Here is a 14799-nt window from a genome sequence, read left to right as displayed (position 1 = left end):
CAGGATGGAGAACAGAGAGTCCAAGGCAAGGATTGCACTGAATTCTGGGACCTGAGAAGCAGGGGAGCGCTGCATGATGGGGGATCCCTGCTCCAAATGCTAATCAACCCATGTCTACACACTCCCAGCTCGGCAGTTATCAGACCAATTCTAGTAATGACTCCTCTTTTGGTACCCAAAACACTGAATCTGCCTGTCTGTATTGTGAGCTCCCTCAGAGTGATGCTTCGCAGAGCCAGGAGTGATCTGTTCCTATTCTGCAGCACATGTGCCAGTGTGTATCCGTAAACAAACCTCGTGTTCTCCCTCGAGCCATTGTTAGTTCTCTACAAAACCCCAACCCACACTCAAGTTCCTGTTCTGGTGCTTGGATCCAAAAGCTGCACCAGCTCCATGCCTTTTCTGCCTGGATCCCTCCATTGATCGTGCTGAGGGATCTGCCTGTCTGCAAGCTCCAACAGACACTTGGGGATCTCAACTGGTTCAAGCTTTGCTGGGTGGTGAGACCCCAATTCTCTCTCACTCTCTCTCTCACACTCTCTGACTCCAGGAACCTGACTTTTACTCTCTTGCTCCAGGCACAGCTTTCTAAACCTGACTTTTGCTAATCAAACTTAAGCTAGACTTCCACAAATACAAAATTGAAACTATATCATATTGTAACTCTTTTATTTGTCTCTCTTGTATGGCTATTACTACTGGTATCATCATAAGTTCATATACCTGGCAATACATCACCTTTATGGTCAAGGTGTTTGCTATACTCTCTATCTGAACCTCACTTACTCTTCCTTCCCCTTGACCTCCCCTTTTGCTCTGCAGCAAGGTATCTTTTACCTAAGCCAAAGATCCCTGTAATGCCCCAAACTATGTTGGGGTCTGCTCATCAAGAGAGCTACTACTAGGACCATTGAAATAAGAGATTGGGACATGCTGACTTTTGAGGCTCATGAGGGTATCAGCTGAAAGTGGTGATCGGACCCAGCCTGCTCAGACAGACTTTGCTAGCATGTGTGTATGTGTGTCTAAGTGTATTTATTATTGTCCTGCTGAAATAAGGGATGAACTGAGTTCAAGGCACATGAGGGTGTCAGCCTATCAATGCTGCATAGTGTGGCCTGACTCAGATGTGCTCTGCTAACCCGTGTGCTTGTGTCTGACTGCATTTTACTGGTGCCCTGATGAACTGAGTTCAAGGCATATGAGGGTGCTTGCCTATCAATGCTAAATAACCTGGCCTGACTCAGGCATGTCCTGTTAATCTGTGTGTGTATGTGCATATGTGTGTTTGACTGATTTGGTGGTTGGAGGAACTCAGCCCCATTGAACCCGAGTCCTGCAAGATAGCTCCATTGGGGGTGAGGCCTTGCAGAAGGAAGACTTACAGCTCCATATGGAAACACAAGTGACACAAGCAGCACATGGATAGAATTACAGAGACCCCAGAAGCGTACCCCTAATAAATGAGCACACCCCAAAGCGACGGGCAAATCTGGTAACAGTGCTGCTCTCAGGCCACGACTGCATGATAGCAGAGTCTCCTCTGTAAATCAGCTTGAGGACAAACAACGTGGCACATCTCACCTGTTGCCTGCCCCATTGCTGCCCAGGTGTAGTAGCTCTTGGCTGAACTCTCTGGCCTCCAACCTCTTGCATGTACTCAGCCACCTGTAAACCCCCGCCCCGCCCCTCGGCTTCACTAGCAGCCTTTGTTGGAGTAGATTTGATGACGTGAAGAGCTGATCAGGGCCTGTGTCCTGGGGCTGCAGCCGTGGATGTTCCCTTTTGTGGGCAACGAAGCGAGAAAGAGTCTGGTGCAGGAACAATGTGGGTCTGATAAGATTTGGCCTCGTGAAGCAGTGTCACCCACAGGCTGGGGGACACCAGAGGACATGGCAAGACGTGGCAGTTTGGTGCAAGGCCACATCAGCGGCTTGCCTGGCCACCAGCCCATTGGGAAACTGGCACCAGAAGTGAGATGGGTGGGGAGGGGACAGGGCTGCTGGCGTCTGCCCCTGGCTCTGGGAGGGGAGTGGTGTCGGAGCCCAGATGCCGGGGGTCTCTGCAGTCAGTGGGAAGGCAGTGAGGTCTGGGGGTTAGAGCAGCATGTGCTGGGAGCTGGGACGCCTGGGTTTATGCCCGCTCTGGGAGAGGAGTGGGTGTGGAGTTGAGAGAAGGTGGGACTGGGAGCCAGGATGCCTGGGGTCTGTCCGTGCTGTGGGAGGGAAGTGGAGTTTGGTGGGTGAGAGCAGGGGGTGCCGAGCACTCGGACACTGGGGTTTTCTGCAGCTCTGGGAAGGGGGGAGCAGCCTCAGCAAGGACTTCTGCAGATGAATCAGGCTCGCCGACCCCCTGTGCTCACAGGCAGGGAAGGACATGAGCCCACGGCGGCCGCGTGCTACCCAGCGCCTGGTGCTGTTGGCTTGGAGGAGGTGGCGGGAGACGTCTCTCAGGCTCAGAGGCCAGAAGCTGAGTCAGACTCGGGCCCATGCGGCTTCCTGTCTGTGGGAGATCTAGGTTGCCTGATGGGCAGGCGGAGATGGTGTCAAGCCAGCCCCGGGGGCACCCCTGGGCTTCCCTGCCACTGCAGAGGATTGTGATTTAGGCACCTGCATCATGTGAGGAGGCTGGGAGCCCGGGCCCCTGGGATCTGTGCAGGTCATGGGGTTGGGTGGGTTAGAGCAGGCAGAGCTGGGAGTCAGGACACCTGGGTTCTCGCCTTGCTCCGGGAGGGGAGTAGGTGCAAGCAGGGGTGCAATGGATACCAGGACACCTGGGGTCTCTAGCTCCAGCTCTAATCCCTGCTTTTGCCTGCCATAGAAACAGTGGTATGGTGGTTGAAACCACAGACCCAGCATGACAGCTCGGTGCCCAGGCCACCTTCCTCCACATCCGACACTGAGCCCTGCAGTGCTGCTCGCATGGGGGCAGAAAGCCCCTTTTCAGCCTCCACTCCCCAGTGCTGCCAGCACCTCTCGCTCCTGGGCTCGCAGGCAAGGAACAGGACCGAGGTGTCTGGGCTCATCCCCTCCCCAGGCCTTCCTCCCTCCCCTCTGCTAGACCTGGACTACAAGCCAGGAGTCCACGCTCCCAGCCCTGCCTGCTGCAATGTTTCAGACCCCACTCCCCATCCAGACCTGGAATTGAAGCCGGGCGTCCAGGCTGCCACCCCGCAGACCCCACTCTTCTCCCAGAACAGGAACACAGCCCAAGTCCCCGGGCTCCCAATCCTGCCCAGCACCCGTGACACCTTTCCTTTCCCTGGGGTGAGGTCCCTCAAGCCCAGCCCCTGCCAGTCTAACCACTACCTACCTCTTCCCCATGCTGGGAATGAGACCCAGGTGTCCAGGCTCCACCCTCTGCCTCCTTTATGGCACCAGGAACTGGAGCGGGGCATGTGATGCTGAGGTTAGTGGTTCATTTCTGGGGCATTTGCTTCAGTCTCTCCTGGGCTACGAGACATGGGACCAAGGTGCTGCAGCTAGGGCTGGCAGCCTGGGTGCTATACAATCCCGTCTTGCTCCTGGCCCCAGGGTTGGGTGGTGGTGAGGCACTGGGGCTGGATCAGGCTTTGAGACCAGACACCTGGGGACCCTGCTGTGGGAGGGGAACTGGGTCTGGGGAGTGAGAGCAAGGGGGTGGGGGAAGAAGATCCTGGACACATGGATTGCATACCCACTCTGGGTGAATCATAGCATCATAGAAAATGAGGACTGGAAGGGACCTCAAGGGGTCACAGCTAGTTCAAGCATGTGGTTGGTTGTTCCATAAGGAGATGATCCTCTGAGCTCAGAGAGAGTCAGTCCCAATGCAAACCAAAGCGGAAAAGAGTGTTAAAAATCCTCTTTGGCTCAGTAAAGGCATCCAGGATGGCCTGATGGCATGCAATCAGTCGAACCAAGGAGTTCTTTTGCCCCGGAGGTTCCTCTGACCGACCTTCTGGAACCTTCTGGAACCGAAGATGGTCATTTAGGGTCCTGAAAACCTCCGCGAACCTTTCTTGGCAATATTGTAGATGTGGCACCCGGCCCAGGCACCAGGGCCAACCACCAAAAGTGTCTGCACTCCTGGATCGAAGGGTCGGGCGATTGGTGGTGGACGGGTCGTACTCGACCTGGGGGGATATGAACAGTAGGGTCCCCCAGGGCTCGGTCCTGGGGGGACGTACACTGTTCAACATCTTCATCAGCAACTTGGACGAGGGGGTGGAAAACACGTTGTCCAAGTTTGCCGACATCACCAAGGTGTGGGGAGAGGTAGACACGCTCAAAGGGAGAGCATGGGAGGTAATGCTCAGGGGAAACTAACACTGGTTCATTGCAGGCAGGTCCTACCTGACTAACCTGGTTTCCTTTTACAACCTGGTCACCAAGTCCTTGGATGCAGCCATTGAGGTGGATGTTGTCTATCTGGACTTCAAGAAGGCCTTTGACACTGTTTCTCACCCCATTCTCATAAAAAAAAAGTTAGGCAACCACAGCATTGATACCTACACAGTCAGATGGGTGGCAGATTTCCTCGATGGTCACATCGAGAGAGTGGTGGTGGATGGGACATGTTTGACCTGGAGGGATGTGGGCAGTGGAGTTTCCCAGGGCTCGGTCCTCAGGCCTGTGCTATTCAACATCTTTATCAGTGACTTGGAGGTGTGCATGGCAAGCATGCTGTCCAAATTCACTGATGACACAAAGATGTGGGGCGAGGTGGGCACACTGGAGGGGAGGGACAGAAGCCAGCTAGATCTAGACAGGTTACAGAGGTGGGCAGATGAGAATAGGATGGAGATCAACACAGACAAGTGCAAGGTGCTGCACCTTGGGAGAAGGAACCTGCAACACACTGATGGGCTGGGGAACACCCTTTTCATCAACACGGTGGCAGAAAGGGATCTTGGAATCATTGTTGACTCCAGGGTGGACATGAGCCACCAAAGTGAGGAAGCAGTCAGTAAGGCTAACCGTACCTTGTCATGCATCTACACATGAGCCACAAGCAGGCCCAGGGAGGTGATCATTCCCCTCTATGTGGCGCTGGTCAGGCCACAGTTGGAGTAGTGCTTCCAGTTCGGGGCACTGCTTCAGGAGAGATGTGGCCAGCATTGACAGGGTCCAGAGGAGGGCCACTCACATGGTCAAGGGGTAGCAGGCCAAGCCCCATGAAGATAGACTAAAGGGCCTGAATCTATTCAGCCTCCACAAGAGAAGACTGAGAGGGGATCTGGTGGTCATGTATAAACTCACCGGGGGGACCAGCAGAAAATAGGTGAGGCTCTGTTCCCCCGAGCAACACCTGGGATAACAAGGAATAACAGCCACAAATTGATGGAAAGCAGGTTCAGGCTTGATATTAGGAGGCATTACTTTATGGTTAGGGCTGCCAGGCTCTGGAACGGGCTCCCAAGGGAGGTGGTGCTCTCCCTTACCTTGGGGGTCTTCAAGGGGAGGTAAGATAGATATCTGGCTGGGGTGTTATGATCCCAGCACTTGCTCCTGCCTAGGGCAGGGTGTCTGACTTGATGATCGTTCAGGTCCCTTCTGACCCTAGAAAGTATGAAACTATGAAACAGGAGGGTCCTTATGCATATAGATGGAAGACAGTCACCTCCAGAACTAGACATCACAGAACTAAATGCTGTGCTACTAGAGTGACTCCCTCCAGTGCAGCTGGGGAACAGGTATGAGGCCCTGGCATCACTGGGAGAGAGTGTAGCAATGGAGGCTGCATCCACAGCTACCAACAGGCAGGCTGAGCAACAACTGGGCAGCCAAAGGAGAAGACATTGGGTCATCAAGGTGGGCGACTCCCTCCTGAGAGGAATGGAGGGAGCCATCTGCCGCCCGGATCCCACAGTATGGGAGATATGCTGCCTGCCCAGGGCTTGGATTCAGGATGTCACAACAAGGCTCCCAGACTTAGTCATGCCCACCAACTACATGGACCCCATGGTCCTCATCCATGTGGGAATGAATGATGTGGCCCAGAGTAGTCTGGGGCAGATCATGACTGACTACATGGCTCTAGGAGCCAGGATTAGAGGTTCAGGGGTACAAGTGGTCTTCTCATCTATCCTCCCAGTCAGCAGTCATGGCCGGCACCACAGCGACTACTTTGGAGAGGTCAACTCACAGCTTTGGAGTTGGTGCCTCCATGTGGGATTCAGCTTCCTAGACTATGATCTGTATTTCCAGAATAGGGCCTTGCTGGGACGTGCTGCTCTACGTCTCTCTCCAAAAGGTAAGAGCTTGTTCTCTTACAGGTTGGCAGACCTCCTCTGTAGAGCTTTAAACCAGCTTCATCAGGGGACGGAGATGTTGAAGACAGGGTGAAACCAAGAATGACAAGTCATAAACCGCATGCTGGAATAGACCAGTTAAGCACCAGGGGGCCCATTAAGCATCAGGATAGGGGAGTAATAAGGGGACCTGTTGCAGGGCTTAGGTGTTTCCATACTAATGCTGGGAGTACGGGGAATAAGGAGGAACTCACACTGCTACTTGCAGGCAAAGATTTGGACCTGGTTAGGCTAACAGAAAGCTGGTGGGACCCTACTCATGGTTCAGCAGTGGGCATTGAGGGCTACAGGCTACATAGACAGGATAGATTGGGGCAAAAAGGAGGGGGAGTTCCTCTATACATTAAAGATCATTATACATCTTCTGTAATAAAATTGGGGACAGAAGAAGGGTAGATTGAAGTCCTATGGGTCAGATCTCAAGAGGTCGGGGTGAAAGGGACTTGGTAGTGGGCATCCACTACAGACTCCCACACCAGGTTGACGAGTTAGATGTAGTATTCTCCAGTCAGCTCTCAAAGGCAGGGCGCTCAAAGGACTTGGTTGTCATGGGTGACCTAAATTACCCAGACATCTGCTGGGAGGAGCAGTTGGCCGGGTCTGCCCATTCACGTCGGTTCCTAACCTGCATACAGGACCTGCACCTAGCACAGGAGGTATGCAGTCCCACCAGGGGAAATGCCTTATTTGACTTGGTGCTGGCCACAGGGGAGGACTTGGTGGGGCATTTTTCATAGATTTCATAGACATTTGGGCTAGAAGGGACCCCAGAGGATCATTGAGTCAAGCCAACTGCCCCAGGGGCAGGAAGTCAGCAGGGATCATAGGATCCCAGCAAGATAAGTATCCAAATGTGTCTTGAAGGTGCTCAAAGTGGGTGCTTGAACCACATCTGGCAGCAGTCTATTCCAAACCTTGGGGGTTCCAACAGTAAAGAAGTTCTTTCTTATGTCTAGCCTGAATCGGTTGTGGCGGAGTTTTTGACCGTTCGATCTTCATAGTTTCATAGTTTCATAGTTGGTAGGGTTGGAAGGGACCTGAGCAGATCATCAAGTCCGACCCCTGTCATGGCAGGAAAGAGTGCTGGGGTCAAACGACCCCAGCGAGGTGTTCATCCAGCCTCCTCTTAAAGACCCCCGGGGTAGGAGCCAGCACCACTTCTCTTGGAAGTTGGTTCCAGATCCTAGCCGCCCTGACTGTGAAGTAATGCCTCCTGATGTCTAGTCTGAATATACCCTCTGCCAACTTGTGACCGTTATTTCTTGTCATGCCTAGTAGTGCTCGGGGGAACAGGGACTCCCCCAATGCCTGCAGGTCCCCTCTGACTAGTTTGTAAACGGCCACTAGATCCCCACTTAGCCTTCTCTTTAGAGGCTGAACAGGTTCAGGTCCCTCAGCCTCTCCTCATACGGCCTACCCTGCTAGCCCCATATCATGCGGGTGGCCCTCCTCTGGCCCCTTTCCATGCTGTCCACATCCCTCCTGAAGTGCGGCACCCAGAACTGGACTCAGTACTCCAACTGCGGCCTGACCAGTGTCGCACAGAGGGGGAGGATCACCTCCTTGGACCTGCTTGAGATGCATCTGTGGATGCACGACAAGGTGCAGTTGGCCTTCCTGACCGTGTCCCCAAAATTTCGGCCCATGTTCATTTTGACATCAACAATGATTCCAAGATCCTTTTCTGCCTCTGCACTGATGAGAAGCGAATTCGCCAGCCAACCAGTAGGTATGCTGCTGGTTCTTCCTCCCCAGGTGCAGCACCTTGCACTTGTCAGTGTTGAAACCCATCCTGTTTCCATCCGCCTACCCCTGTAACCTGTCCAGGTCTGATTGCAGCCTATTCCTCCCTTCTAGCATGCCCACTACCCCCCACTTCTTAGTGTCATATGTGAATTTGAACAGGGTGCTTTTTACCCCCCGTCCAAGTCACTGATGAAGATGTTGAACAGTGCAGGCTTAAGGACCGAGCCCTGGGGGACCCCACTGCCCACATCCCAGGTCAAATAGGACCCATCCACCACCACTCTCTGGGTACAGCCCTCCAGCTAACAAGTGACCCATCTGACTGTGTAGGCATCAGCACCGCAGTCCCCTAGTTTTTTAATGAGAATGGGGTGAGAGACAGTGTCGAAGTCCTTCCTGAAGTCCAGAAAGACTACGTCCACTGCTACCCCTGCATCTAAGGATTTTGTGATCTGGTCGTAGAAGATCACCAGGTTGGTCTGACAGGACCTGCACCAATGAACCTGTGTTGGTTGCCCCTAAGCATAATCTCCCCTGCCAGCCCCTCACGGACATGCGCCAGGACAATTCTCTCAAAAAGCTTACCCAGGACTGAGGTAAGACTAACTGGCCTATAGTTTCCTGGGTCCTCCTTCCTCCCTTTTTTGAAAATGGGAACCACATTGGCCCTTTTCCAGCCCTCTGGCACATTGCCAGAACACCACGCGTGCTTGTAAAGCTGTGCCAGGGGTCCTGCAATGACCTCTGCTAATTCCCCCAGCACTTAGGGGTGGAGATCATCAGGACCTGCTGATTTAAATACATCTAGTCCCTCCAGAAGTGCCCTGAGCTAGGTCCCCTCTCTGGGCCTGGCTGCACCTCCCCTGGGACCTATGGGGGTCCCAGTGTGGGGGGTGACCCGGTCCCTGCTCAGAAAAATGAAGGCAAAGAAATTGTTAAATAGGTTAGCTTTACTGTCCGGAGCGACAGCCAGATTTCCAAGCATGTTCTGTGAAGGCCCCACAATACCCGGTAACTCTTTTTACCCCCTATGTATTTAAAAAAAGACTTCTTGGTGTCCTTGATCCAGGTTGCTAGTCCCAGTTCCATCTCCGCCTTGGCCTTCCTGACCGCCCCCTGCAGGCCTGAGCAATGGAGGTGTAGTCTTCCTGGTGATGGCCCTCCCTTCCATTGGGTTTACGCCTCCTTTTTAGGTAGGAGATGTTCCCGTATGCTTTTGGTGAGTCATGGGGGGCTTTTGCACCCTCCTTCCCCCTTTGATCCATGTTGGGATTACCTCCCTTTGGGCTCAGAGGATCAGCTCCTTAAGGATCAACCACTCTTCCTGGACACCCAACTCCTCTCCCCTCCGGGACCTCAGTGCCTCCCTGACTAGTCTCCTTACCTCACTGAAATCCACGCTCCTGAAATCCAGGGCTGCTGCCTTGCTGCAGGTCTTTGCCACCTTGCACTTAATATAGGTGGCAAGTCAGTCTCAGTATTACTGACTGACTTGTCAGCTTTACGGCAGATGGTGAAGGTGATCAGCTCGTGGTCACTGTCACCCAGCTTCCCATCGATCGTTAGGTCGCTGATTAGGTCATCCTCGGTTGCCAGTACCAGGTCGCGCAGCGCTTTGTCTCTTGTCGGCCCATAGGTTTCCTGTGTCAGACAGAGGTAATCCACGCACGAGAGAAAGCTTTGCGACCACTTGGATTTGACTGAGCGCTCCTCCCAGATGTCTGGGTAGTTAAAGTCTCCCATGGCAACCACACACCAGGAATGTGCAGCCTCAGTCAATTCCCTGGCAAACTCCTGGTCAAGGTCTTGACCCTGGGTAGGGGTCTGCAGTAGACTCCCACCATAGTATCCCCTCTGCCGTGTCCCCCACGGATTTTAACCCAGAGGGTCTCAAGTCATCCACCGTGGGTGCCAATGTCAGCTTGCAGGGATGCATAGCTTTCCTCGACATAGAGAGGTACGCCCCCGCCCCTTTTGTCCACTCGATCCCTCCTGTACAGGGTATAGCTGTCTATACGTGTGGGCCAGTCATACCTAGGTGTTAGTGACCACCAGTTAATAGGATTCACTATCCGGTGAAATGTGGGAAAGATAACGAGTAGGGCAGAAGCACTAGACTTCTGGAAGGCCGACTTCAACGAGCTCAGGACACTAATTAGAGTGGTACTGAGGGGTAATAACATCAGTGAGTTGGGAGTCCAAGAAGGGTTGGAGTTCATGAAGGGACTGATCCTGCAGGCACATGGGGCATCATCCCAGTACATATAAAGGAAGGCAAAAGAGCCAAGAAACCCACTTGGCTGAGCAGAGAAATCCAGGAGAGCCTGCAGGGGAAAAGGGAGGCTTACAGGCTGTGGACGCAGGGGGCTAGCCACCAAGGAGAAGTATACCTGCTCGGCTCCCGCTTGCAGGGAAGCAGTGAGGAAAGCCAAAGCAGAAACAGAACTCAGGCTGGCAACAAAGATTAAGAGTAACAAAAAGTCCTTCCTTAAGTACATAGGGAGCAAGAAGACGGTGCAGGACAACATAGGACCACTACAGGATGGACTAGGGCAACTCGTAACAGATAGGATGGACCTAGCTGAGTTCTTAAATGATTTCTTTGCATCTGTGTTCCCGGACACAGATAAAATACACCTGCCAAGGAGACTTTGGTCTGCCTTGAGGGAGATACCAATCCACCAACAGTTAGTGCTGCCCTAGTGAAGGGGAATTTGGAAGTGTTGGACGTATTTAAGTCGGCAGGCCCTGATGATCTTCACCAAAAAGATACTAACAAGTTGGCCAGTGTCATAGCAAAACCACTGGTGCAACTGTCTCAGTGCTCATGGCACACAGGTCAGGTCCCAGAGGACTGGAAAAGGGCCAGTGTGGTCCCTATTTTCAACATGGGGAGGAAGGAGGACCTGGGTAATTATAGGCCAGTTAGCCTCAGCTCAATGACTGTTCCTAATCACTCTTTTCTCCTCCACGTGCTTAGAAATGGATTCCTTGGGGACCCGCTCCATGCCTTTTCCAGAGACTGAAGTGAGACTCACCTGTGTGTAGTTTCATGGATCTTCCTTTTTCCCTAACTAAAATATGGGAACTATGTTTGCCCTTTCCAATCATCCCAGACTTCTCATGATTCCCATGAGCTTTCAAAGATGATGGCCAATGGCTCTGCAATCACATCAGCCAACTCCCCCAGCACTCTAGGGTGCACCACATCTGGCTTCATGGACTTGTACACGCTCAGTTTTTTTAAGTAGTCCCTTTTCTGCATCCAGCCTTTTCTGCATCCTCTGTTGCAAGGTTGCCTCCTCCATTCAGTAAGGGACCCACACTTTCTCCAGTCCTCCACTTGCTACCCACATACTTTTAGAAAGCCTACTTGGTACCCTTCACAAGTGTAGAGTGGGGCCTTGTGGGTTGTGGTGGGGAGACTGGGAGCCTGGATGTCTGGGTTCAACCCCAGCTCTGGGAAGGAAGCGGAGGAGGATGGGTTAGAAGAGTGGGGCTGGGAGCATGGATGACTGCGTTGTCTCCAAAGGTGGGCTGGGGCTTGGGGACTGGAAGCCTGCAATCCTGGGAGTGGGAATGGCAGCTGAGAGCCTGGGCATCCCCCACCCTGCTGCACAGCCTGTTCCCTGAGCTAACCCCATCCCTGTGCCCCCGCAGCTGCCAAAGTCTCAGTGTCACAGGTGCCGGTGGAGCTGGGAGTCCTGGTAGGTGCCAGTGTGTCCCTGGGCTGCTGCTTCCTGCCAGGTGCTGCCCTGGCATCTGACTGACCCCTTCTCTCGAGTTCTTCATGGTGTTTATACATTTAGACCAAGGTCTGAAACATGATGGAGTTGAGGCAGAAAGAACGTATAATCCTGGCTGTCCCTCCCTTCAGATTGAATGATACCAAAGAGAGAGAGCATCTCCTGCTGTTCCTGCTTTACTGAAGTTGTCTCTGACAAAACAAATGGCAGGTGCAGTCCCCCTGTCAGCATCTGCGAGTGGCAGGGGCTGGGGCCAGAGGGGTATCAGGACCTTGGGATAAAGAGCCAAAGGTTCTTCCTTTTCCCCTTCCAGGTTGACGTGCCTGGACTATGGATCAGATCCAGGGGAGAGAGAAAACTTGAAATACCTTGGAGTTGTTTTTGGAGGCATCAGATCCACAACGGGGTTGGGGCAGATAGATCACCAATCCTATCCCTCTGCTCCCACACACCACACATAGACGGAGCAAAGGAATGGGTGAGAAGATGATAGGACAGCGAGGGCGGCACATGGGATGAAGCAAAACCATTGTAACCAGAGTGAAATGACTTGCAGAAGGGACTCACTTTGGATGCAGAAGCATTTGCTTTATTGTTGTGACACTCTTGCTATCCCGGGGGCAGCAGGACAGATCTCCTGATCCTCCCTCAGCCCCAGTACAGCACAGGAACCCAAATCAATGCAGATCACAGGAATCAGCTTGTATCTCTACTGCTATGATTGATGGTGCTCATTCAGCATGTGATTGGTGTGGGCAGAGGGGAGGTAGCGAAGCAAGCAGTGTAGCAAGCAGTTGTTAGTTGTTCCTGTTTCACCCCCGTGTCAGGAATTGCTGGGAGTGTCCAGTCCTAGCCCTGGGGGAGAGCTGACAAATAGCAGTGAGCACAGGTGATCTGACAGGAGCCATCCCCTTTCCCTTTTCCTCTCCTTCCTGCCCAAGCCCTCCTGCAGGTGCTGGTGTTCAGAGACAGCGATGTGCGGGGTGAACAAGAGTGCGGCTCAGAGTGTTGTCTTGAGGGGACTGGATGAAAAAGTGGGTGCAAACAGTCCCTTTAGAAACTAAAGCCTAAGTACCCTTAGTTTTATCCTAAAGCAAAAGGAAAGCATGGTGGTGGGTATCTTGGACAGTACTCAGTTCCTTCCACAACTGAGCTGCAGGAAGCCTGGGAGCAAGTGTTTTCCTATTGACTTCCCCAGGCTTGGCATGAGATCCAGGCAGCTCAATGTCTCTGGGAGGAGATTCTCTAAGGAACCAGAAGCCAAGGCAGGGCCCGGGATGCTCAGCCCTGAGCCCCCAGTGACCATAGTGAGGTGAGCTCTGCTCAAAGCAGGTGGCCATCAGGCCCTTTACTAAAGATCCCTGTTTTCTGGGATTAGCTCTTTTGACTTGAGATGCACCATGCAATGGGACTGGGGGTGGAGAAAAGCAAGCTTGTCAGACTCACCAGGAGGTCTGATCAAAGGCCTCCCTGCAAGAAGGAGCAAGGGAGAATAGACAGTAGCACAAGAGTGAGGATATAGCCATGGTGGAGCTGTTTCCCTTCCATTGCCTACAATGAAACACAACCAAGAGTGATCCTGTGCCCCAAGCTATCAGTGGCTGCTGACAGCAGTAGCAGCTCTCCATCCCTGGTGAAATTCAGGTGCAAGAATCCAAGGGAGCATCTTATTTCCAACAGGCCAGACGAGAGTGAAGCAGCTGCAATCAGGGAGATGGGCAATACGTGTTGGTTGCCTCTCAGGAATTTTTGGAAGTCAGTGGCATTAATTCGTGATATTAATATTTGTGGAGCTTTGGATCCCTCCCATGTTCAGCCTAAAAGCAAAGGATAGCAGGGAGAAGACAGCGTGTGAGCACTTAGCACCACTGTGTAACCAAGGACAAAACTGCTCCGTCCCTGACCTCCCGGTACTCCATTGTGGAGCTCAGCTGCCAGCCAGCTCGCCCTGCCAAGGAGCCCAGACAGACCACCCGAGTTATGCATTCAGAGTTGACTCTGCCTGGACATGAACTGAGAGGATGAAGGGAAACAGGACTTGCACTCACCAGAAGCTTCTTGCAAAGGGGTATATGCTAGAAGAGAGAGAGAAAGAAGTTACCATGTCTTGTTGCTTCTTCTTTGTTTTCCAAGAGGAAGCAAAGAAAGGTGCAAGCTTGGCCCAGGGCAGTCAGTGCTGCAAGTCCTGAGGATGGGTCATTCCTTCATGGACCTGGGCTGGAAGGAGCCAAGAAACACTATTCTCCATCAGAGTCCATGTGCGTTGTGTGGGGTGGAGCACCGATGATGAGGGTGGCATTTCCAAGGGGCCCAGCACCCGTGAGCTCCATCGGTGCTCATGCGGGATGAACTGTGCAGAGTTCAGCCTCACCCGCTTAGAGGGATATGCCTTTCTTTCAAGACAGAAACTCCCATGGATAAGATCACCCTTTTGGTCCTCTAGGTCCCTCCATTAGTGCTCGTGGCAGCCATCAATGAGGCTTGTTAAGCAAGCTAGCGAACGTGTCCCACATGAACGTGTCCACTGCACACACTTTCCCTGCAGCACTCAGCAGTCAGAAAATAGTGACTGAAGGCCACAGATTTTGTCACGCTCAGGAGCATGTCCTTAAGCCCTGGGAAACGCTCCCCAAATAGACAGTGAAGTTGAGTGTTCCTGCCACTTTTCCATTTCATAGGTTGAGGCACATCGTGGGCCCCATCCTGTGGTCCTGTGGTAAGGACAAGTCTTGCTCACTGCTGGAGGTGAAGAGTGCCAGTGTTTTCCAGGGACTTGATTGGACTTGGGACGTTGGGCACAATTGCTCTGTGCCCAGTTTTGCTTGGACAGTGGATGTGCATTTCCATCCATGGAGAAGGGGGCACAGGTGCCTTTGTGAGAAGAAAGAGTCATTTCTATTTTCTGAAGACCAGAGGGCTCAGTCCCTTTGGAGGCCAAGGCCAGAGGGCCCTGAGTTACAGCCCAAATGGGTGAGGCAGCCAAACAGAGTGTGTGGTGGTGGGGCCTTGACCAGA

At 52.9% G+C, this 14799-nt stretch overlaps 1 protein-coding gene across 1 annotated transcript in view; it reads right to left on the bottom strand.

Annotated features, from left to right (window-relative positions):
• Window positions 1-9781, bottom strand: part of LOC109285659 (uncharacterized) — a 29859-nt gene extending 20078 nt beyond the window's left edge. The window contains exon 1 of the mRNA XM_059718139.1: window positions 9423-9781. Within this exon, the coding sequence (XP_059574122.1) occupies window positions 9423-9781 (359 nt within the window). The remainder of the gene's footprint in view (window positions 1-9422) is intronic.
• Window positions 9782-14799: the final 5018 nt, after the last annotated feature.

This window comes from Alligator mississippiensis, chromosome 15 (assembly GCF_030867095.1).
Source record: "Alligator mississippiensis isolate rAllMis1 chromosome 15, rAllMis1, whole genome shotgun sequence".
Taxonomy (NCBI): domain Eukaryota; kingdom Metazoa; phylum Chordata; order Crocodylia; family Alligatoridae; genus Alligator; species Alligator mississippiensis.
Note: the sequence above shows the minus strand (reverse complement) of the source record. Positions and strands in the feature narration are given on the sequence as shown.